Source organism: Papio anubis, chromosome 3 (genome assembly GCF_008728515.1).
Source record: "Papio anubis isolate 15944 chromosome 3, Panubis1.0, whole genome shotgun sequence".
Taxonomy (NCBI): Eukaryota; Metazoa; Chordata; class Mammalia; order Primates; family Cercopithecidae; genus Papio; species Papio anubis.
Genome location: NC_044978.1, coordinates 171,228,843 through 171,251,696, shown reverse-complemented (window position 1 = coordinate 171,251,696; position 22,854 = coordinate 171,228,843). Strand labels below are relative to the sequence as shown.

The window sequence follows — 22,854 nt, the reverse complement described above, 5'->3', positions numbered from 1 at the left end:
CTAATTTCAAGTTTTGATGTGCTCTTGATTTTCTGTTTCTTTAAGATGCATTGTGATGTTGTTTATTTAAAATCTTTCTATATTTTTGACGTAGGTATTTATTGCTATAAAATTCCCTTCTGGTAATGTTTCTGCTATACCCCATAGGTTTTGGTATGTTGTGTTTCCATTATCATTTGTTCCAGTCAATTTTTTATTTTTTTAATGTCATCATTAACCCAATTGCTGTTCTGGAGCATATTGTTTAATTTTTATGAATTTGTGTAGTTTGCAGAGTTTCTCTTGTTATTGATTTCTAGTTTTATTTTATTGTGGTTAGAGAAGATACCTGATATGATTTCAACTTTTTTGAATTTTTTGAGACTTGTTTCGTGGCCTGAGATATAGTCTCTCCTTGAGCATGTTCCATGTGCTGAAGAGAAAAATCTGTGTTCTGCAGCTGTTGGATGAAATGTTCTTTAAATCTCTGTTAGTTTCATTTGTTTTATTTGCATATTAAGTCCAATATTAGTTTGTTGAATTTCTCTCTAAATGATCTATCCAATGCTGAAAGGGGGTATTAAGATCCTCAACTATTATTAATGGGAGACTTTTGTATTGGGATTTAGCTCTAATCCCATATATAAAGCAAATCTAATATTTGCTTTATATATCTGGGTGTCCCAGTATTGGGTGCATATATATTTACAAGTATTATATCCTCTTGCTGAATTGACCCCTTTATCATTGTATAATGATCTTGTCTCTTTTTACAGTTTTTGTCTTGAAATCTATTTTATCTGATACACATACAGCTACTCCTGCTCTTTTTACATTTCCACTGTATAGAATAACTTTTTCCACCCCTTTATTTTCAGTCTATGTGCATCTTTACAGGTGAAGTGAATTTCTTATAGGTAGCATATAATTGGGTCTTGTTTTTGTTTTTGTTTTTTTAATCTTTTTAATCTGTTCAGTCAATCTAAGTCTTTTGATTGGAGAATTTAGTCCATTTATATTCAACGTCATTATTCATAGGGAGGGACTTACTAGTGCCATTTTCTTGTTTTCTGGTTGTTTTGTTAGTCCTCTGTTCCTTTCTCTCTTCTTCCTGTCTTTCTTAGTGTATAAGTGATTTTCTCTGGAATTATGTTAAAAAATTTTTTGCTTTTTATTTTTCTTTGTAACTGTTATAGGTTTTTGCTCTGTGGTTACCATGAGGCTTGCAAATAACATCTTATAACCAGTTATATTAAGCCGATGACAACTTAACTCTGATCACAATGAAAAGAAAATAAGAAGCAAAAACTGAAAAACTCTCTATTTTAACCCTGTCTCCCCTGCTGCTTTTTTATTTTTTGTTGTCTCTACTTATATCTTTTTGTACTGTCTGTCTCTTAACAAATTGTTGTAGTTATTTTTGATAGGTTTTCTTTTAGTCTTCAGGCTAAAGATATGAGTGATTTAAACACCACAATTACAGTGTTAGGGTATTCTGTATTTGTCTGTGGACTTGTGTTTACTAGTGAGTTTTATACCTTCAGATTTCTTGTTGCTCATTAGCATTCTTCTCTTTTAGATTGAAGAACTCCCTTTAGCATTTCTTGTAAGATAGGTCTGGGGATGATGGAATCCCTTGGCTTTTGCTTGCCTGGAAAAGTCTTTATTTCTCCTTCATGTTTAAAGGATAACTTTGCTGGATATAATACTCTAAGTTGGAAGTTTTGTTTGTTTGTTTGTTTGTTTTCTTTAGCACTTGGAATATATCATCCCATTCCTTTATGACCTATAAGGTTTCCACTGAGAAGTCTGCTGCCAGATGTATCAGAGCTACTTTATATATTACTTGTTTCTTTTCTCTTGCTGCTTTTAGGATCCTCTCTTTGTCCTTGATTTTTGAGAGTGTGATTTTTATAGACCTCGCAGTAGTCTTAGGGGAGTTGAATGTTTTGGTGTTCTTTGACATTCTCATACCTGGATGTTGATATCTTTCTCTAAGTTTGAAAACTTGTTATTATTTTTTGAATAAATGTATTACCCTGAGCTCTTTCTCTACATCGTCTTTATGGTCAATAACTCTTAGCTTTTGCCTTTGGGGCTAGTTTTTACATCTTGTAGGCATACCTCATTCTTTGTTATTTTCATTTTTCTTCTCTGACTGTGTATTTTCATATAGTCTGTCTTTGAGCTTACTAATTCCTTCTTCTACTTGATCAAGTTTGCTGTCAAAAGACTCACGCATTTTTCAGTTTGTCGATTGAATTCTTCAGTTTTAGAATTTTTGCTTGATTTTTAAAAATTATTTCAATCTTTCTGTTAAACTTCTCCATGTTATCTTGAAGGTCCTTGAGCTTCTTAAAGACAACTATTCTGAATTCTCTATCTGAGAGGGCACATATCTCTATCACTCCAGGAATGGTCAGTGCCTTATTTAGTCTGTTTGGTGAGGTCATGTTTTCCTGGATGTTCTTAATGCTTGTTCATCGATGTCTGGGCATCAAAAAGTTAGGTATTTATTCCAATCTTCGTAGTCTGGGCTTGCTTGTACCCATCCTTTTTAAGAGGGCTTTCCAGAAACTCAAAGGGGGTTGAATGTAGTTATCTAAGCCTGAGGCCACTGCAGCTGTTTCAGCACTGGGGGAGCCCTAAGCCCAATAACACTGCAACTCTTGCACATTTCTGGAACACAGCTTTGATAAACTTAGGGAAGATAAGGGAGAATTCCCTTGGTTCCCAGGTGAGGTCTCTTGCTCTCTTCCCTCACTTTCCCCTAAGCAGGAATCTTTCTCTGCACTGGGCTACCTAAAGTTGGGGGAGGGTAATGTGGGCATTCTTATAGCCACCACAGCTGGCACCTCGCTGATCACACTTGCTGGGTCACATCTGAATGCTACAGGCTCTCAGGCTAGCATGGAACTGGGCTTGCCCACAACCCACAGCCACTACTGGCTGGCTGCCATTGTTGTTTATTCAAGGCCCAAGACCACTTTAGTCAACAGGTAGTAGATCCTGCCAGGACTGGGATTCCCATCTGGCCCAAACTGGGTCTGGAAACACTGTTCAGGAGCAAAATCCTGGAATCGAGGACTTCAGGAATCTGCCTCATGCTTTATTTTACTGTGGCTGAGCTGGTACCCAAATTGCAAGACAAAGTCCTCTGTACTCTTCTCTTTCCTTCTTCCAAGTGGAAGGAGTCTCTCTCCACACTGCACTACCTGGATTTAGGAAGGAGTCACGAAGCACTCCCACAGTTGTTGAAGCTGATGTTTCACTGGGTTGCATGCCAAACCCACTGCCTCTGAGATCAGCATGGCACCAGGGCTTACCCAAGGACTGCAGTCTTTGTAGCCTGACTGCCACTGCAATTTATTTAGAGAAGTAGACGATTTTAGTCAGCTGGTCATGAGGCTGGCCAGGACTCGAGTCTTTCCCACTGGGAAGAGGGGAGGATTCCCCTCTGGCCCAGGATTGGTCTAAATGCTCCCTCCATGGGCACCAGCAGAATTCTGCTCAGTATTGTGTTCCACTGTGTCAGCACAGCACTGAGTTCCAATGCAAAGTCCCACACTCACTTCACTCTTCCTCTTCCAAGTACATAGATTCTTTCTCTGTGCTGTGCTGCTTGGGCTTGGGGGAAGGGTGGTGCAGGCAATGCAAGACTGCCCTTCCGACCCTCCTCAATGCATCTTTCCTTGTTATTATATTAATACTAGATACTGTGATCACTCACCTGATTTTTTGGTTCTTATAATGGTGTTTTCTTGCACAGATAATTGTTCAATTTGTTGTTCCTAAGGGAGGGATAATTGCACAGAAGTTTTTAAGTTTGGTATAGCCCCATTTGTTTATTTTTGCTTTCATTGCCTGTACTTTGGGTGTCACATCCAAGAAGCTACTGCCAAATTCAATGTCATAAAAATTTCCTTTTTCTTCTAGAAGTTGTATAGTTTTGGGTATTATGTTTAGATCTCTGATTCATTTTGAGTTAATTTTTGTATATGATATAAGGTAAGGGACAAACTTCATTTTTTTTCCATGTGGATCTCCAGTTTTCCCAAGATCTTTTGTTGAAGACTGCTCTTTCCCCATTGAGTGGTCTTTACTGAAGATCATTTGACCATATACTCAAAGGTTTATTTTCAGGGTTTCAATTCTATTCCATTGGTCTATATGTCTGCCTTTTACTAGTACCAAACTGCTTTGATCACTATAGCTTTGTAATATGTTTTGAAACCAGAAAATGTGAAACCTCCAATTTTGTTCTTCTTTTTCAAATTTGTTTTAGCTCTTTGGGGTCCTTTGATACTCCATAAGAATTTTAGAATGAATTTTCCTATTTCTGAAAAAAAAAAAAAGGCCATGGGGATTTTGATAGGGATTGCATTGAATCTGTAGATAATTTGGGGGTAGTACTGACATTTTAAAAATATTAAGTCTTCCAATCTATGAACACAGAATGTCTTTATATTTATTTGTGTCTTTAATTTCTTTATTTTATTTTATTTTTTTGGAGATGGAGTCTCGCTCTGTCGCCCAGGCTGGAGTGCAGTGGCCGGATCTCAGCTCACTGAAAGCTCCGCCTCCCAGGTTTACGCCATTCTCCTGCCTCAGCCTCCCGAGTAGCTGGGACTACAGGCGCCCGCCACCTCGCCTGGCTAGTGTTTCTTTGTATTTTTTAGTAGAGACGGGGTTTCACCATGTTAGCCAGGATGGTCTCGATCTCCTGACCTCGTGATCCACCCGTCTCGGCCTCCCAAAGTGCTGGCTTGAGCCACCGTGCCCGGCCTCTTTAATTTCTTTTAGCAATTTTTTTATAGTTTTGAATGTACAAGTTCTTTGTCTCCTTGGTTAGATTTATTCCTAAGTATTTTATTCTTTTCTGTATTATTGTAAATGGAATTGTTTTCTTGATTTTGTTTTTGGATTGCTCATTTTTAATGTATACAAATGCAACTGGTTTTTCTGTGTTGATTTTATATCCTGTAGCTTTGCTGAATTATTAGTTCTAAATTCTTTATTAGTTCTAACAATGTTTTTGTGGAATCTTTGGGATTTCTATATACAAGATCATGTCACCATGAACAAAGATAATATTACTTCTTCCTTCTCAATTTGGATGGCTTTCATTTCCTTTTCTTGCCTAATTGCTCTCAGACTTTCAATACTCTGTTAAACAGAAGTAGTAAGAACAGGCATTCTTGCCTTGTTCCTGATCTTACAGAAAAAGCTTTCAGTTTTTCACCATTGAGAATTGTGTTAGTGATGGGCTTTTTGTATTGCCTTTATTCTGTTGAGGTAGTTTCCTTCTATTCCTAGTTTGTGGAGTGCTCTTATCATGAAAAGCCATTAAATTATAAAAAGCATTATCAAATGCCTTTTCTGCATCAGTTGGGAAGATCGTGCACTTTCTGTCCTTCATTCTGTTAATGCAGTGTATTACATTTACTTATTTTCAAATGTTGAGCCCATTCTTGCACTCCCCTCCCCTTTTTTTACATGTTAAGGGGAGAGTCGCATGTTTGGAAGCATGCTGCAGGTTAAGACTTGGTAACCTGAGCTAACATTAATACTCTATAAATGGATCATGAAGCTCTTCCTCATGACCAGCTTATAAACACTGCTTACCTTACGTGAGGTTTCCAAGGTGGAACCTCAGATTCAGTAGTCTCCTCAGCCACAACAAGAAAGTTTTTGCTCACAGATGGGTACTGAGAAAGCTATGGGACTTTTTAAGCTTGTATGGTTCAATTTTATTTTTCTTCTCTAAGCACTTACTCATTTACCTGAGGTGTTTACCCTCACAGAGTAGGGGACGGAAGCAGTGACAGACAGACAGGCAAACAGATGATGAATCTGACATCTTGAACTCTGAGAACTTAAGACCGTGTTCTGAGTTAGGCAAAAAGCTTGCAGGCATCGTGCTAAGGTCTTTACATTCATTATGTTATTTAAATCTCAGAACAGTCCTATTATCAGGCATTGTTTCATTTATTAGGAGACTAAAGTTCAGAGAAAACCAACAGCCAGAAGTGGTGAGGCCAAAATTCAAACTCCTATATGTTGACATCCAAACCTATATTCCTAATTGCTGCACTCCAGCATCATTCCATAGCTTCAAACTGAACCCTCTTTGATCTTTGGAGCTGATGGTTTACAGTTACCCATGGAAGGTACAATGGCAATGCTATGTCCCAGCCAGCACTGTCAACAGTGAGTCCAGAAACCCACAGAGGAATCTTAACATGGTGCATGAAGCAAGTTTAGAGTGTTCACCAGATCGACAATCTGACTGTGCTTCATTTTTTAAAAAACAGAATGATACTCAGGTAGACCATCCACCTATCTCTCCCTTCCTAGAACAGCCTGTTTCCTGTTTGGGGTTTTCATTTATTTGTTTGTCTTATTCTAACTATTCATCTCTCAAAAATCAATATATACATGTCACCCCCTTTGGAAAACATCCCCTATTCTCCAGAATAAGCTGAGTAGATATTTTCTTTGCTCCCATGGCCCTTGCGCCTGAGTGAGTATCCAGAGGCATCTTTTCATTGGTACGCCTCCTGCCCTCCTTCACCGAACTAGCAGTCCTTGAGGGCAGAGCCTGACTTTCAGCTCTGCTTAGCATAGTGCTGGCATGCAGATGGCACTCTGAGTGAAGAGTATCTCCAAGTGGCCTCTCTGCTTTTCCCTCTAGGCATTGCTCTGCCTTAGGTGTGCTTACTTACCACCATGCCCATTGTGTCTTTTCAACCAAGTCTGCTCAAACATCTGGATCCACATGTTTGATTACTCCATTGACCTTTTACTTCCCAAACTTCTCATGAGTCTGGGCTGCCCCTCAGTGATACCAGCCCAGCCCCTCACCTTGAAGCTGTGACCCTCTGTCCTACAAGGCTCCAAGTATTGTCAAGGTCAGGCTGCATTTAGAGACACAGAGACCAGCACCCTTAACCTATGGCCTCACACACTGCTTCGGGCACATGCCCGGAGGCGCCACCTCCCTAATGAACTGCACCACAAACCCATGCAGTGAAAGCTTGGCTTCTAATCTGCTCTTCAAACATATATATAGTCATGACATTCCAAATAAAGAAAGCATTTCACTGAATGTGGAATAGTTCCAAATAAAATAAACATCTAGTTTAAAAGTACACACATTCCCCCATGATTCCATCTTGCACCATCTCTTGAGGGAGTAACTATCACACATTAAGTAGTTTCTTAGGAACATAAATTTCTTCATTACTACCATCTGTTTTCCATTCATTCATGTTAGTTTCTCTGATTAAATCATCATTTCGGAGCCAATTTGTCAGTATTGGTGGAAAAGAAAGTTCAGAATCCAGTGAAATATGATGTAAATGAAAGGAAATAAAGTGTTTATTTTAGGTATACTTTTTAATAATCATGAGGACTTGGAGAGACTGGCCTGGGGTCGGGGAGAATGTTATAAAGCACAGCATAAGGCATAGAGGGAAGCTGCCTGAAGGAGCCGGGCCTTGGGAGTTACCTTAGTACCTACCAGCTGGAGAATGGGATGAACATTCTAGTCCAATGATGCACACTAGAGAATGTAGGAAATGTTAAGATGTTCACCAATGCTGCCGTTCACTACCTCACACAGTACTGGGAAGACTAAATTAAAGTACTAATATGTATAAATAAATATTACCTATTGTTAGTTATGAGGAAAGCCAAGGCAGCAATTACTCTGTACTCAGTCCCAATTCCCTACCCTCCTTTAAAGCGAACAAACAAAAAAACAAAACTTCTTTAGAGCAAAATTCTTTCAAACTCATTTTTTCTCATTTTTGTCTCCAGTCCTCTCTTGAAATCACTCCAGTGTAACTCACACACCCACCCGTTTATTGAAAATGTCCTTGCCAAGGTGACCAATGACTCACACATTTGCTAAATTCAATAGTCAGTTCTTAATCTTTATCTTACTTGACTTTCACAGCATTTGATGGTGCTCACCATTCTCTCCTACTTCTGCACTTGGCTTCCAGGACTCCACTTGCCTGGTTTTCCTTCTGCCTCACTGGCTGTACCTCTTTCTCCTTTGCGTGTTCTTATTCACATCCTGACGACTCCATGTTGGAGCACCCTAGGCTCAGTGCTTGGCTTTCTTATCTTTACCAATACTCGATTATTGTTGTCATCTCAAGACTTTAAATTCAATCTATATACTGACCAGTTCCAAATTTTTATCTCCAGCATGGACTTCTTCCAGACTAAATATGCAACCACATACTCAACATCCACTTTTGCACATCTAATAAGACAGCCCATATCTTTGGCTTATTGAAATATAACTTACATACCATAAAATTCACCCATTGTTAGTGTACAATTTAAGGAATTTTTGGTAGATATATAAACGTGCAATATCACACTACAATCCAGTTTTAGAATATTTCTATCACCCCAAAAAGTTCCTTTGTGCCTATTTGCCTCCATTCCTAGCCCTAGCTCTAGACAAACACTGATCTAGTTTTTATTCCTGGAAGTGTGTCTTTTCTGAACATTGCACGTAAATGGAATCATACGATATGTAGTGATTTGCACCTGACCTCTTTCCTTAGCATAATGATTTTTGGGATTCATAAATATTGTAGCATGTATCCACATTTCAATCTCATTTCTTTGGTTGCTGAATTATAATTCATCATATGGACACATGACATTTTGTTTATTCATTCACCTGTTGATGGATATGTGGATTATATTCAGTTTGGTGGTATTATCCACAGTGTTGCTGTGAACACTTGCAACATGTCTTTGTGGAAACTTATGTTTCCATTTCTTTTGGGAGGATTCCTAGTGGTAGAATCTCTGAGTCATATGATAAACTTATGTGTAGCTTTTTAAGAAACTGTCGATACACTTTTCAAAGTGGCTGCATCATTTTACTTTTCTGACAACAGTGTATGAAAGTTCCAGTTTCTCCACATCTTTTCCAACACTTGGTATTATCTGTCTTTAATTATACCCTTTACAGTAGATGTATAGTGGTGTCTTGTGCTTTTAACTTGCACTTCCCTCATGATTAATGATTTGAGTATTTTTTCATATTCTTATTAGCCATTTGTATATCTTCTTAGTAAAACGACTATTTAGTTTGAGACAAGAGTCTCACTCTGTCACCCAGGCTGGAGTGCAGTGGTGCAATCTTGGCTAACTGCAACCTCCACCTCCTGGGCTCATGCGATTCGCTTGCCTCAGCCTCCTGAGTAACTGGGATTACAGGTGCTCGCCACCACACCCAGCTAATTTTTGTATTTTTAGTAGAGACAGGGTTTCATCATGTCAGCCAGGCCGATCTTGAACTCCTGACCTCAAGTGACCCACCCACCTGGGTGGCGTGAGCCACCGCACCCAGCTATTTACATTTTTTACTCATTTATTAATTGAGTTGTCTTACTATAGAGTTGTAAAAATTCTTTATGTATTTCAGATACAAGTACTTTATCAGATAACATAATTTGAAAATATTTTCTCCAAGTCAATGGCTTGTCTTTTCATTTTCTTAATGGTGTCTTTGAAGCACAAAAGTTTTAAATTTTGATAAACTCAAATTTATTATATTTTTATTACAGATTGTGCTTTTGGGGTTGTATCTAAAAATTATTTGCCCAACTCAAGGTTATGAAAATTTTCTCCCATGTTTTCTTCTAGAAATTTTATAGTTTTAGCTCTTACATTTCTCTAGATTATGTATTTTGAGATAACTCAAATTTTACTTAACTGAAACTGACTTTCTGATCTGTTTCTATCAACCCAAACCTGTTTCTCCTAGAGTCATCCCACCTCATTAAATGGACTTTACGTTTTTTTTCTATTGCTCGGGTCAAAAACTTAGAGTCATCCTTAACCCCTGTCTTTCTGTCTGCCCACATCCTATCTACCATCAAATCCTGTCTGCCCTACCTTCAGAATAGATCTAATGATTACTTCTTACTCTCTCCACAGCTACCACCCTTATCTAAGCCACTTTCACCTCTCCTCTAGAATACTGCAGTAGCCTCCTAACTGATCTTCTTGCTTCCATTCTCAACCTTCATTTTCAACCCAACAGCCAGAGTGGTCCTATGAAAATAAAGTCATGTCACTTCTCTGTTTAAACCTTCCAATGGCTCTCACTCAACTCAGAGTTAATGCCTTTTTTTTTTTTTTTGAGCACAGGGGACTTTATTGATGGTACACGACAAAGTGGGGCTCCCTAGGCTCCTCCCTCTTCAGGGGGTCTGCATGGAAATTGTGAGGAGGGGAGATTCTCGGTGAGGTGGGGGACTGAGGGTGGCAGGGACTCCTCAGCAGCTGAGGGCCTCTGTCTTCCTTTCGTGCTCTCGCTGGGTCTGGTGGTCCAGGGATCTTACTCCTTGGAGGCCATGTGGGCCACTACTCTGTTGCTATAGCTAAATTCATTGTCATACCAGGAAATCAGCTTGACAAAGTGGTTGTTGAGGGCAATGCCAGCCCCAGCATCAAAGGTGGAAGAGTGGGTGTCACTGTTAAAGTCGGAGAAGACAGCCTGGGTGCTCAATGTAGCCTAGGATGCCGTTGAGGGGCCCTCTGATGCCTGCTTCACCACCTTCTTGATGTCATCATATTTGTTAATGCCTAATTATTTAGGATGACCTATGTGGTTGTGTTTCCCCTTACTTCTGTGACCTAGTATCTACTATTCCATTCCCTCAATGTTTGGGTTCCCCATTTCTGCTCTGGCCTCACATCAGGCTTAGTTCTATCTTAGAGTCTTTGCATCAGTTAGTACTACTTGTACCTGAAATTCTCATCCCCTAGGTGTCTACATGGTTTGATCCCCCTCTTTCTTCACCTGTTCTTATGTCACCTGGAGGCCCTTACCTGGCCACTTTATTTATTTACTGGGACAAGGTCTAGCTCTGTTGCTCAGGCTGGAGTGCAGTGGTGCAATCTTGGCTCACTGCAACTTCTGCCTCCTGGGCACAGCCATCCTCCCACCTCACCTAGCTAATTTTGAGACTACAGGTAGCTAGGACTACAGGTGTGCACCACCATACCTAGCTAATTTTTGTAGAGGCAGCATTTTACCACGTTGCCCAGGCTGGTCTCAAACTCCTAAGCTCAAGCAATCTGCCTGCTTCAGCCTCCCAAAGTGCTGGGATGACAGGCTTGAGGCACTGCGCCTGGCCTACTCTATTTAAAACTGCAATTCGCCCCTCCCTCCTGGCCCTCCTTATCCCCTGATCCTGTGTTAACTTGTCTCTACACTTAATATCACCATCTGACATACTAACTACAGAACTTGTTTGTGGTCCATCTCCCCTACTGGCATACACTTTCTATGAGGGTGGAGGCATTCATTTGTTTTGTTCACTGCCCCATCCCTAAACCTTGAACACATAACAGGTGCTCAAAGAATATTTGTTGGTTGAATGATTGAAGAGTCAAGACAAGATTCTATAATCCAGCATTTCCAAAACTGGAGTTTATAGAATACTAGTATCCTCTTAGAAATGAACTGCTCCAAAAAAAGACTTCAACTTGAGAAACTTTTCATATCATTTCTACTCTTGGAAATTCATGAAGTTTGTTCTGAGACTACACACACTTAACCCAGCATTTCTCACACAGTTCTTGGCCCTCCTGAATACCTGTTAATATTTTTTTAGAAGACAATGTGGAAGACTGAATCCTAAGTAGAATCTCCATGTCAAAATATATCTGTGATATTCTTGACAACTCTGAGAGTCTCTGAAAGTCCTGTTTGGAGCCTCGTGCCCTGTGCACCAACACAACAGCATGAGAGCACTAAGTCTTGTCCAGGCTGATGGTCCCCAAGTCTGCACCATCTGCTGAAGCACGAAGAAGAGGAAGGGGCACCAGACAGGGCCAGGATCCCAAGACCCCACATGAGAAAGAGACGCATGTGCCAGAGCAAGGGTTCGTGAGTTTTCAGCTAACATAAAATGAAAATGCTGGTGGGACTCAGAAAGAGTGAGCCTGGGAGAACTAGCAAAAAAGACAGTGATCAGAGAAGTCCCTCTAGAACACCTCAGCAAATGTGAACTATCAGCAGTGCTGGGGCTCATATAGGGACAGCCAATTTGTTCTCAGCCCATTTTGACTTTCTTTTTATGTAGTGACACTTTCACAAGTGATACTGGTCTATTTCATAAAAGTTAGAAAATCAAGAGAAGAAATCAATGACCTATTTTCTTAAACTCTAGTTACAGCCACCAATAGGTTTTTGGGCCCATTTCTTGCCCTGGGTAAAAACCTGCCTGACAGTAAAGTCGTGTCCTGTGTACCCAGAGCATTAATTGTGGCTTAAAGGCTATCCTAGGGTCTTGCATCAGTTTGTCCACTAATTACATTTTTTAACCCTCAAAATTTGAAAGTTTTTAATTAGTGTGATTCAACTACATGCTTTGATTGACAACATACAGTTACAATATGTAACAGGGTGAAGCATATATAAATTTAAAAACAAAGAATGGTGACTTCACAGATTATCTATTTTTTAATTTTCTTTCCAACTTTTATTTTAGGTTCAAGGGATACATGTCAGGTTTGTTACATGGGTAAACTGCATATTGCGGGGTTGGTATACAGATCATTTTGTCCCCCAGGTAATCAGCATAATATCCAATAGGTAGTTTTTCAACCCTCACCTGCCTCCCACCCTCCACCCTCAAATAGGCCCAATGTCTATTGTTTCTTTTTCTTTTTTTTGGAAGACAGAGTCTCGTTCTGTTGCCCAGGCTGGAGTGCAGTAGCATGATCTCAGTTCACTGCAGCCTCTGCCTCCTGGCTTCAAGTGATTCTCCTGCCTCAGCCCCCCATGTAGCTGGGATTACTGGCACATGCCACCACACTCAGCTAATTTTTGGTATTTTACTAGAGACGGGGTTTCACCATGTTGCCCAAGCTGGTCTTGAACTCCTGAGCTCAGACAATCCTCCTGCCTCAGCCTCTCAAAGTGCTAGGATTACAGGCATGAGCCACCACGCCCAGCCTCTATGTTTCCTTCTTTTTGTCCATATGTAGCTCAATATTTAGCTCCCACTTACAAGTGAGAACATGCGGTATTTGGTTTTCTGTTCCTTCATTAATTCGCTTATGATAATAGCCTCCAGCTCCATCCATGTTGCTGCAAAGGACATGAATTCATTCTTTTTTATGGCTCTGTAGTATTCATGATGTATATGTACTACATTTTCTTTATCCAGTACACCACTGATGGGCACCTAGGTTGATTCCATGTATTTACTATTGTGAATAGTGCTGTGATGAGCATGTGAATACATGTGTCTTTATGGTAGAATGATTTATATTCCTTTGTGTGTAATGGGATTACTGGGCTAAATGATAGTTCTATTTTAAGTTCTTTGGGAAATCGCCAGACTGCTTTCCACAGTGGCGGAACTAATTTACATTCCCACCCACAGTGTATAAAGGTTCCCTTTTATTCTCAACTTTGCCAGCATCGTTATTTTTTGACATTTTAATATAGTAATGGCCATTTTCACTGGTGTAAGATGGAATCTCACTGTGATTTTTATTTGGATTTCCCTAATGATTAGTGATATTGAGCATTTTTCAAATGTTTGTTGGCCACAAGTACATCTTCTTTTGAAAATTATCTGTTCACATTCTTTGCCCATTTTTCAATGGGGTTGTCTGTGTTTTGCTTATTGAATTGTTTAAGTTTCTTACAGGTTCTGAATATTAGACCTTTGTCAGCTGCATAGTTAGCAAATATTTTCTCCCATTCTGTAGGTTATCTGTTTGCTCTGCTGATAGTTTCTTTTGCTGTGCAGAAGCTCTCTAGTTTAATTAGGTCCCACTGGTCAATTTTTGTTTTTGGTGCAATTGCTTTCGGAGACTTCATCATGAAGTCTTTGCCAGGGCCAGTGTCCAGAATGATATTTCCTAGGTTTTCTTTTAGGGTTTCTAAAGTTTTAGGTTTTACATTTAAGTCTTTAATCCATCTTGAGTTGATTTTTGTATATGGTGAAAGGAAAGAGTCTTCTGCATATGGCTAGCCAGTTATCCCAGCACCTTTTATTGAATAGGGAGTCCTTTCCCCCATTGCTGTTATTGTAAGCTTTGTTAAAGATCAGATGGTTGCAGATGTGTGGCTTTATTTCTAGAAAGAGAGGAAGTCAAACTATCTCTATTCGCAAGCGACACTATTCTATACCTATATCTATTCTATATTCTAAACCCCATAGTCGGCTGGGTGTGGTGGCTCACACCTGTAATCCCAGCACTTTGGGAGGCCAAGGCGGGCAGATCACGAGGTCAGGAGATTGAGACCATCCTGGCTAACGCGGTGAAACCTCATCTCTACTAAAAATACAAAAACTTAGCTGGGCATGGTGGCGGGCACCTGTAGTCCCAGCTACTCGGGAGGTTGAGGCAGGAGAATGATGTGAACCCAGGAGGCAGAGCTTGCAGTGAGCCGAGATCACACCACTGTACTCCAGCCTGGGTAACAGATCGAGACTCCATCTCAAACAAAAAAAAAAGAAAAGAAAACCCCATAGTCTCTGCCCAAAGGCTCCTAGATCTGATAAACAACTTCAGCAAAGTTTCAGAATACAAAATCAATGTACAAAAATTAGTAGCATTTCTGTACACCAATAATGTCCAAGCTGAGAGCCAAATCAAGAATGCAATCCCATTCACAATAGCCACACAAAGAATAAAGTGCCTAGAAATACAGCTAACCAGGAAGGTGAAAGATCTCTACTAGGAGAATTACAAAGCACTGCTGAAAGAAATCAGAGATAACACAAACAAATGAAAAAACATCCCATTCTCATGGATAAGAAGAATCAATATTGTTAAACTGGACATACTGCTCAAAGCAATTTAACATTCAGTGCTATTCCTATCAAACTACTGATGATATTTTATACAGAATTAGAAAAAAAACTGTTATAAAATTCATTCGGAAGGAAAAGCGAGCCCAAATAGCCAATATGATCCTAAGCAAAAAGAAGAAAACTGGAGGCACCAGACTGCCTGACTTCAAACTATACTGCAAGGATACAGTAACTAAAACAGCATGGTATAGGTACAAAAACAGGCATACAGACCAGTGGAACAGGCTAGAGAGCCCAGAAATACATTTTTCCTCTCAGCCCTGTTATTCTCCCATTTTTGCTACTGAAGTCAAGCTGGCTTTTGCCCCATGCTCTTCCTACCCCCTTATCTCTATATTTTATAGTCTATCCTGGAATTTTGCATTAGGGAAAGATAATTTTGTGGTGAGGTTTGAGCATTTGGAATGGAGAAGCAGAAGTAAAAGGTAGTTTAGGCCTGTGTCCCTGTAACTCTTTTTTCCACTACTCCTGCAATAATTATGGAAATACTAGGTTTTCCTTGCATATTTTTAAGTTGACATAAATTTTTATCATACTTTTAAATATTTGCCAAAGATTTAGAGGAATTACCAAAATGTTTTCCAGAGTAGCTACAGCAATTTATATTCCTACCAGCACAGAAATTTTAATTTATCCACATCCTTGTCAACACTTGTTATTATCTCTCTTGTTTATTATACTCAGCCTATAGGGGTGAAGTGGTACCTAATTGCGGTTTTGGTTTCCATTTTCCTAATGACTAATGATGTTAAAGATCTTTTCGTGTGCTTGTTAGCCAATTGTACGTCTTTCTCAGAGAATGCCTATTCATGTGCTCTGCACATTTTAAAAGCAGGATCTTTGTGGCATATGTCTTATATGTCAATAAAACTGTTTTTAAGGAAAAACGTAGGTGAGGCATCAGGATTCTGGATCACATCAATTTGTGGACATAACATGAGAGGAACAGAAAATTATCTAAAATGAAATGCCTGTTTGTTAGGAAAACATGGTTGTGTTTTCTGAGGGATCAGGTATAACCGAAGTGCTTAGGAGAAAAATGGAGAGTGTCCACTACTTTACTAAGCCTGAAAAGAGAAAGAACTGGGGAACAATGAGTATGGGTGATAGGAAAGAGGAGCGAGAGTGCAGAGAAGATCTGAAAGCCATTTCAAACATAAGGCTCACGTAGCCTTGGGATTAATGGGTTTGCTAGGCAGCAAGAGCAACATTGCTGAACATCTAGTCTCTTGCTGTGTCTGATGAAAAACATCACTTTGCCAAAGAAATCCACATTTCATACTACATTGACATTATATATGTATTTTTAATGGAATGTCCTAAAATTCTGTCATTATCCATAAGTTCTTGTATGCCCTCAAATCACATCTTAATTAAAAAAAATATTTTCATCACACTTTGCATTTGATGCTACAGAAACTTTATTCATGTCAGGTTTTCCTAGCTGGGTCAAAGGGCCATTTTCTGAATATGCCTCTTTTTGTAAATGTGAAATCAAGGCCTTCCTCGAGCCTGGCAGATCAGTTCTCACCTGCAGGGCTTGAAAGGGAGATCCAGTTTGAGATCATGTAGCTGATTAGTAATGGAGTGGAGCAACTGACAATAAATTAGAAGAAAAATGTTTAATGAGGGTTGTCTTAGTATTTCCAGCTGTTTAAAGAAACCCTGTTTGCCATATTCTACCAAGACAAAAATGAAAGTACTTAACCCCATTAGCTATGATGTCAAAGGGAGTGAACTGGTACCTTTGGCTTCCATGGATGTCATGTTAGTAATATTATCTTTTTAAAAAAGTCTTCATCATTACTGGTTTCAAACAAATGAAGATTACATTCATCTTGTTTGAAATACCTTTTTAAGTATAATATCCCTCACATCATCATGGTTCCTTTCTATGTTTTTCCTTCACTGATCTAATACTACAAAAACCGAGTTCAAAAGTCTCCCAATACGTTTCTTGCTCTCAGCTGGTCACAGTCTAGTTGGGGAGATGACATGCCATCAGCTAGTTGTACAGACCTGATTTGGAAATCTTTAAATCCTCTACATGTCTTTTACTAGCACAGACTTTAAAAACAAAATCAGTAAAAAGATCAGTGGTTGCCAGAAAGTAGAGGGGAGGGAGGGCCGAACGGGTGGAGCACAGAAGATTTGAAGGGCAGTGAGACTACTCTGTATCATTTGATCATGCTGGATATGTATCATTATAGCTTTATCCAAATCTATAGAATATACAGCACCAGAACTAAATCCCCAGGCAAACTATGGATTTTCGGTGATTGATGAGTCAATGTAGGTTCATCAATTGTAATGAATGTGCCACTCTGGTGGGGGGGTACGAGCATCAGGGAAACTAAGCATGTTGGGGCTGGGATATATGGGAAGTCTCTGCAACTTCCCCTCAACTTTTTTGAGGACCTAAACTGCTCTAAAAAATAACGTCTATTAAAAGTGATAAATTTCATAATTTCAAAAAGGAATCAGGCAAGAGCTACTTTTTATGGTTTCAAAAATTGTCAATGTTTTTTAAACTAATAATAAGACTACTTCAGTTTCTTTATTCAGAAGAGATAGTGTTTAATAAAATATGTTGTCTCTCTTTTAAAGAATAATTCATAAAATTGTTCTAGTAAACCATGTACAAGTAATAACTGTTTTATGTAAACTAAAAAAAACCCTGAATTTTTTAAGGGGGTGTAAACAAGATTATTTTTCATGTTCATAAAAACTTATTAGTTTTGAAAAAGGCTTCTCACTGGTGATGGAGGGGGTTGGTGACAGGGACAGTGGCACAGTAAATGGTCAGCCAGAGGAAAGCATTGGCAAGAAGCAGGGTTTCAGTCTAGAAGCCCCCGTTTACCCACCCAGGCATCCCACACACGCTTACTGATACTTACAGTGTGCCTTCCCTGCGTGGCTGGGGACATTAGAACCTGGAGAGGAAATGGGTACTAATCAAATAGCCTAACAAATGCAATCATGTGTCATTTAATGACAGGGATACATTCTGAGAAATGCATAGCTGAGTGATTGTATCATTATGGGACTATGATAAAGCATACTTACACAAACCTAGATGGTGTGTGTGTATATATATATATATATATCTGTATTTTTTCAATATGGAAAACCAAATGTCCCAGCATCATTACTGAATATCAGTTATTCCTCCTACTTGATCTGCAAAGCCAATATCAGGTGCCATAGATCAGATCTCTACATATGCTCCATTATAATCCTATGGGACCACCGTTGTATATGGGGTCTGCCATTGACCAAAACTTCTTTGTGCAGTACATAACCATATATAAATTCAAAATATGACAGATGAAGGAAGTCTCATGACTCTGTGCATATGTCACAGGAACAGAATCACATAATCTACCATAGTTATATTATCTTTAAAATGAAAAATGACTTGATTTTAAGTGAGTTTTAAAAGAATGCCAAAAAATTTTATTAAGCTAATGGAGATTCTCTTAAAGAACTTTGAACCTCAACACATGCATGCCAGACTCTAATCATTACCATAAATATTTCATGCCTCCATACAGGCATTAAGTGATAGTTGGGGGCATGATATAAGTAGTATTTTATCGCTTTCTATCACACATGTGGAAGAAGGCACAACCCAGAACAGAGTGGCTGTGCTGCAGAAATGGGCGTTGAGGCCGGTGATTATTGTCTTTTCTTGCATAAAGCAGGCTCAGGAGGAACCTGCAGACCTGTTATCTTTGCCTTCTCTCTGCCACTTTTCCTCCTAGCTCTCTTACTTTCTCCTGCTTCCTTCCTCCCAAGATAGTGTCATTGTCTACAAGTGTGAGGATCCTTCTCTCCTCAGGAAACTCCTTTCTTAAAGCTTCAGCACTCACCATGGTTGAAAGCCTTCCCAAGACTTTACTGTTCAGTCTGGCCCCTGTCCCAGAGCTTGGTGTCCTGGACAAGCACCGCAGACTCATCTGGCCTCAGACAAATTCACTCCGACACCTCCCAGTCTGACTTCCCCCTCTCATTTTTCTTTCTCAGCAGCATCAAACTCCTCGTGTTGAAACCTCAGATTCCCTCACTTTTTCCTTATTTCTCTATACTGGGGTCCTCCAGGTTGAGTGTCTGTTTAAACTCCCTGGTTGTCTGGGCTGTACCTCCAGGTTTTGGAGTATGCCTGAAAATCTGTGTATCTAAAAAGTTCCCAGAAGATACTACTGCTGCCGCTACTACTGGTCATTTTTCCATACCTACCAATCGCCACTAGGCCCTATTGTATTTTCCTTTGTGTGGCCTGTCTTACTGACTCACATTGACCCCCTTTCCTTCCTATCTCATACCAGGGCATCCTGGCTGGGGTCCCTGGCACCTCACCCACTCCACCCCAACCATCCTGTGGTGCAGCTTCTGAACACGCTGCTTGCATTCACGTCCTCCTCCCTGCACATTCTTCACGACATCCACACTGCTTGGGGAATATACCCGAGGCACCTTAATGTGACATCAGAGGCTTTCCCTAACTTGACCCCAAAATCCTTTTGTAATCTTGAGTCCTTCTTCATCCCAGTAGAGACACTCTGCTCCACCCATGCTAACATTCTGTTCCTCAAAGACTCCATTTTACTTCCGCCTCTTTTGTAATGGTTTAGAGAATTGGGGAATGTGGGACTGGGACCAAATGCCAAGAATTCCACATCCTAGGTGTGTGATTGTAGAGCCATTTATCACACAGGGCTGCAGAGCCTTCATCTTTGTGATACTTGGTGATCATAATCCCTGGGGTACTCCTCACAAAGACAGCAGAAAAACTGTTGAGAAATGCATTTGATGCAGGTATCACAGAACCTGGCACACAATAGCTGCCTGATAGTTCATTGTATTTATGGGTAAATTCAATAATATATACAAAATGTATATTGTCTCTATGATAGCCCCGGGCTAGGTCTGGGCCTCTAGAAAAGGTTTCTCTTATCAAAGATACCAGTGCAATTGAAAGTTAAACCCAGAAACCCCAAACTCATTAGCCAACCATTCACCTGACAAGCCTGTTTCTCAAATCAACAAATGTGAGAGCCTTTTCCCAGTGGCAATTGAACTGGTAAGTATTCATGTGCCTTGAACAGTCAACTGTCATTCATTTCATTCTTAGTTAAGTCAAGATGACAGTGCCAGGCAGGACTGAGGTTTTGGCTCTCAGTTTCAGAAAAGCCAAGACATGTACTTACTATGTCAAAAGGATGGTTGTCAGCATGGTCTCATGTTTGCTTATGTGAAGTTCTAAATGTGCCAAATAAAATTATGTTCTCTTATTTCTTTTTAAATTTAACCTTCCCTTTTGTGGGGAGGGAATTGTTTTAAAGTAATTTTTCTTTTTCTTTCCTTATTTTCTTTTCTTTTTTGTTTTGTTTTGTTTTTGTTTTTGTTTTTGTTTTTTAGGCTTACCTCCAATTCCTTCAACTTCCAGAACAGGCTTTGCAGAATTTTCCATGAGGGGACGCATGAGGGAGAAATTGCAGGCTGCGAGGGTGAGAGAAACCACATGAATATTCTGTTCAGTGCTGACTGCAATCTTCCAGGCCTTGTCTAGCTTACTTTTTATGCTCCAAACTGCATGGATTTGAATACCATTCAATTTGTCTTTCAAGTTTTAAATGTTAATGTCTTATTTTGCATTGGCACAGATGAAAATTATGCTTCAGAATTTAATGTCACTTTTCTAAACCATTTTCCTTGTTCTTACCCCTTAAAGGATAGAATGTATTTTTCACTGATTATTTCTCAGCATTCCTGACATCATGTAGCAGTAAATTTCTGTTTGACTTTTTAGTCCAAAGCAGAAAGTGCATTGCTGCAGGAAATCCCCACTCCTCGGCCCAGGCGCTTACGAAGTCCCAGTAAGAAAGAACTGGAGACCGAATTTGGCACAGAGGTGAGAAATACTCTCTCTACTTTGTGATCAAAACCAGTAAAGCAGAATATAAAGTTTCCAGCAAAAGCTTTTAGAGCAGAGCTATGCACAGAGGAGGTATTAAATGCTTATTAATAATTATAATACACTGTGGGGGACTGAGGTGGGAGGATCACTTGAGTCCAAGAGTTCAACACCAGCCTGGGCAACAGAGCAAGTCCCCACTCCTACTAAAAATAAAAATAAAAAATTTAGCTGGGCATGGTGGCTTATGCCTGTAGTCCCAGCTACTCGGGAAGCTGAGGTGGGAGGATCACTTAGGCCCAGGAGGTCAAGCCTGCAGTGAGCTATGATTACACCACTGCAGTCCTGCCTGGGCAACAATGAGACCCTATTTCAAAAATATTAATAATTACAATAGCTACTATTTATAAGGTACTACTCTGTGCCAGGCATTTTGCTACCTTTGTCCCATGTTAGCATATTTCATTATCCCTACAGGGCAAGTACTATTATTTTCATTCACATTTAACAGACGAGGAAACCGAGGGTCACAGTAGATGTGAAACCACCCCGGGTCACAGAGCATGCATGTAGAAGAATCCGAATTTGATCCCAGCTCTATATCATTTCCAGTCTGTCTCATTGGGTCAGCATTGCTGGATCCATGGATCTTCCCGGAAAGCAGGGAGAGAGATAAAAATGCAGTAGAAAAATAGAGTCAGATGATGCTAAGGGTCCTCGAATGTCACATTTAGGAGCCTCAGTAGTTTTCTACAAGCCATGGAAAGCTATTGACAACAGGAAGGGGAGGCAGTCTGAATGCACTAGAGTGAATTTCGTTTGCATTTGAGGTGCTGGTGAGGAATCTCAACATGTGTTCCTCCAGAGACACAGAGGAAGGGCCTAGACCTGGAGAAACAGATTTAGGAAGTGTTTCTACTGTGGTGAGTGTTGAAGTTTTGAGAGTGCCTTTGGAGAAAACCTTAGAGTTAAAGCCCTTGAGGAGGAGAGGGAGCCAGGAAAAGAAAAACAGAGGGGTAAGCGCTATGACAGCAAAAAAAAAGAACAGAAAGAAAAACAGCAAATGGCTCAGGAGGTGTTTGCAACTCCAACCCAATTGGTTTTTTGTTGTTTTTATTGGTTTGGGTTGTTTTTAACCATTAAGACAAAGAAGCCCAGGCTCTAGGGATATTTCTGATTTTTAAAATGATGCCTTTTCTTTTTCTATGATGAGGTGTTATAAAATGTTACCTATATTCACCCCAAAGAAGTCACAAGTTGCATAATTATAAGGAACGTTGCAGCCTTGCTTATGTTTTGTGGTCTTCAGTAGGAACACTAATCAGTCCAATGAAATGGCTTTATGACTATTTGTTAGGTGCCTTCATGATCCATTCTACTGAAAAAGCATTTCTTTCCTTTAATTCCCATTTATTTTCTTACTACAAAAGCCATAATTTACAAATCTTGGAAAATAAAGAAAAATATCTATAATCCCATCAGCTTGACACAAGTACTTTGGTTATTTTCATGGGCATGTGAGGCTAAGCATCTGGTCATGTTGGCTAAGTGATAGGAGGTTCTGGTCTTTTATATCTGGCTTTTTCTATACCTTCTGACTGAAAATCATTTCACAACATCATTTCAAAAAATAGATATCATAATTCATGTAGCTGTCACCGTCCATGGGCCACAAATACTGATATCTCAAATAAAGCTGGAAGTTGTAGAAGTAAAAATATACTCCCTTGGCTACTAGGGTGTTTATTTCTCCTTGTGATCAGACTTGGCTTGTATGTTCATAATATTCCATATTCCCTAACTACCATTCTTATGGTATTGAGGCAAATATCAACTGCTTTGTCTTTAGACCAAGTCACATATTCATAATAGAACATCTCACAACCACATTTCTTCATGTATATACCTCAAATCTAGAAGGAATATCTAAAAAATGGTTCAATATCCTATTCGTCAAAAAATGGAGTACACAAAGAGCACAGATGCTGAACTTCAGCTGCCCAGGGCTAAAGGCTGCCAACCTCACTCACTAGTGATGCGATTTTTGAGTTTAGCTACTCTACAGACCCCATTTCCTGC

The 22,854-nt window shown here is 39.6% G+C and overlaps 1 protein-coding gene across 6 annotated transcripts in view; it reads left to right on the top strand.

Moving 5' to 3' along the window:
* The window catches only part of CC2D2A (coiled-coil and C2 domain containing 2A), a 136,357-nt gene that overhangs the window by 17,445 nt on the left and 96,058 nt on the right, over positions 1-22,854 (top strand). For all 6 annotated transcript variants that reach the window (XM_009206551.4, XM_009206550.4, XM_009206547.4 and 3 more), the window contains 2 exons: positions 20,280-20,368; positions 20,671-20,772. In XM_009206551.4, coding sequence (XP_009204815.1) covers positions 20,280-20,368; positions 20,671-20,772 — 191 coding nt within the window. The remainder of the gene's footprint in view (positions 1-20,279; positions 20,369-20,670; positions 20,773-22,854) is intronic.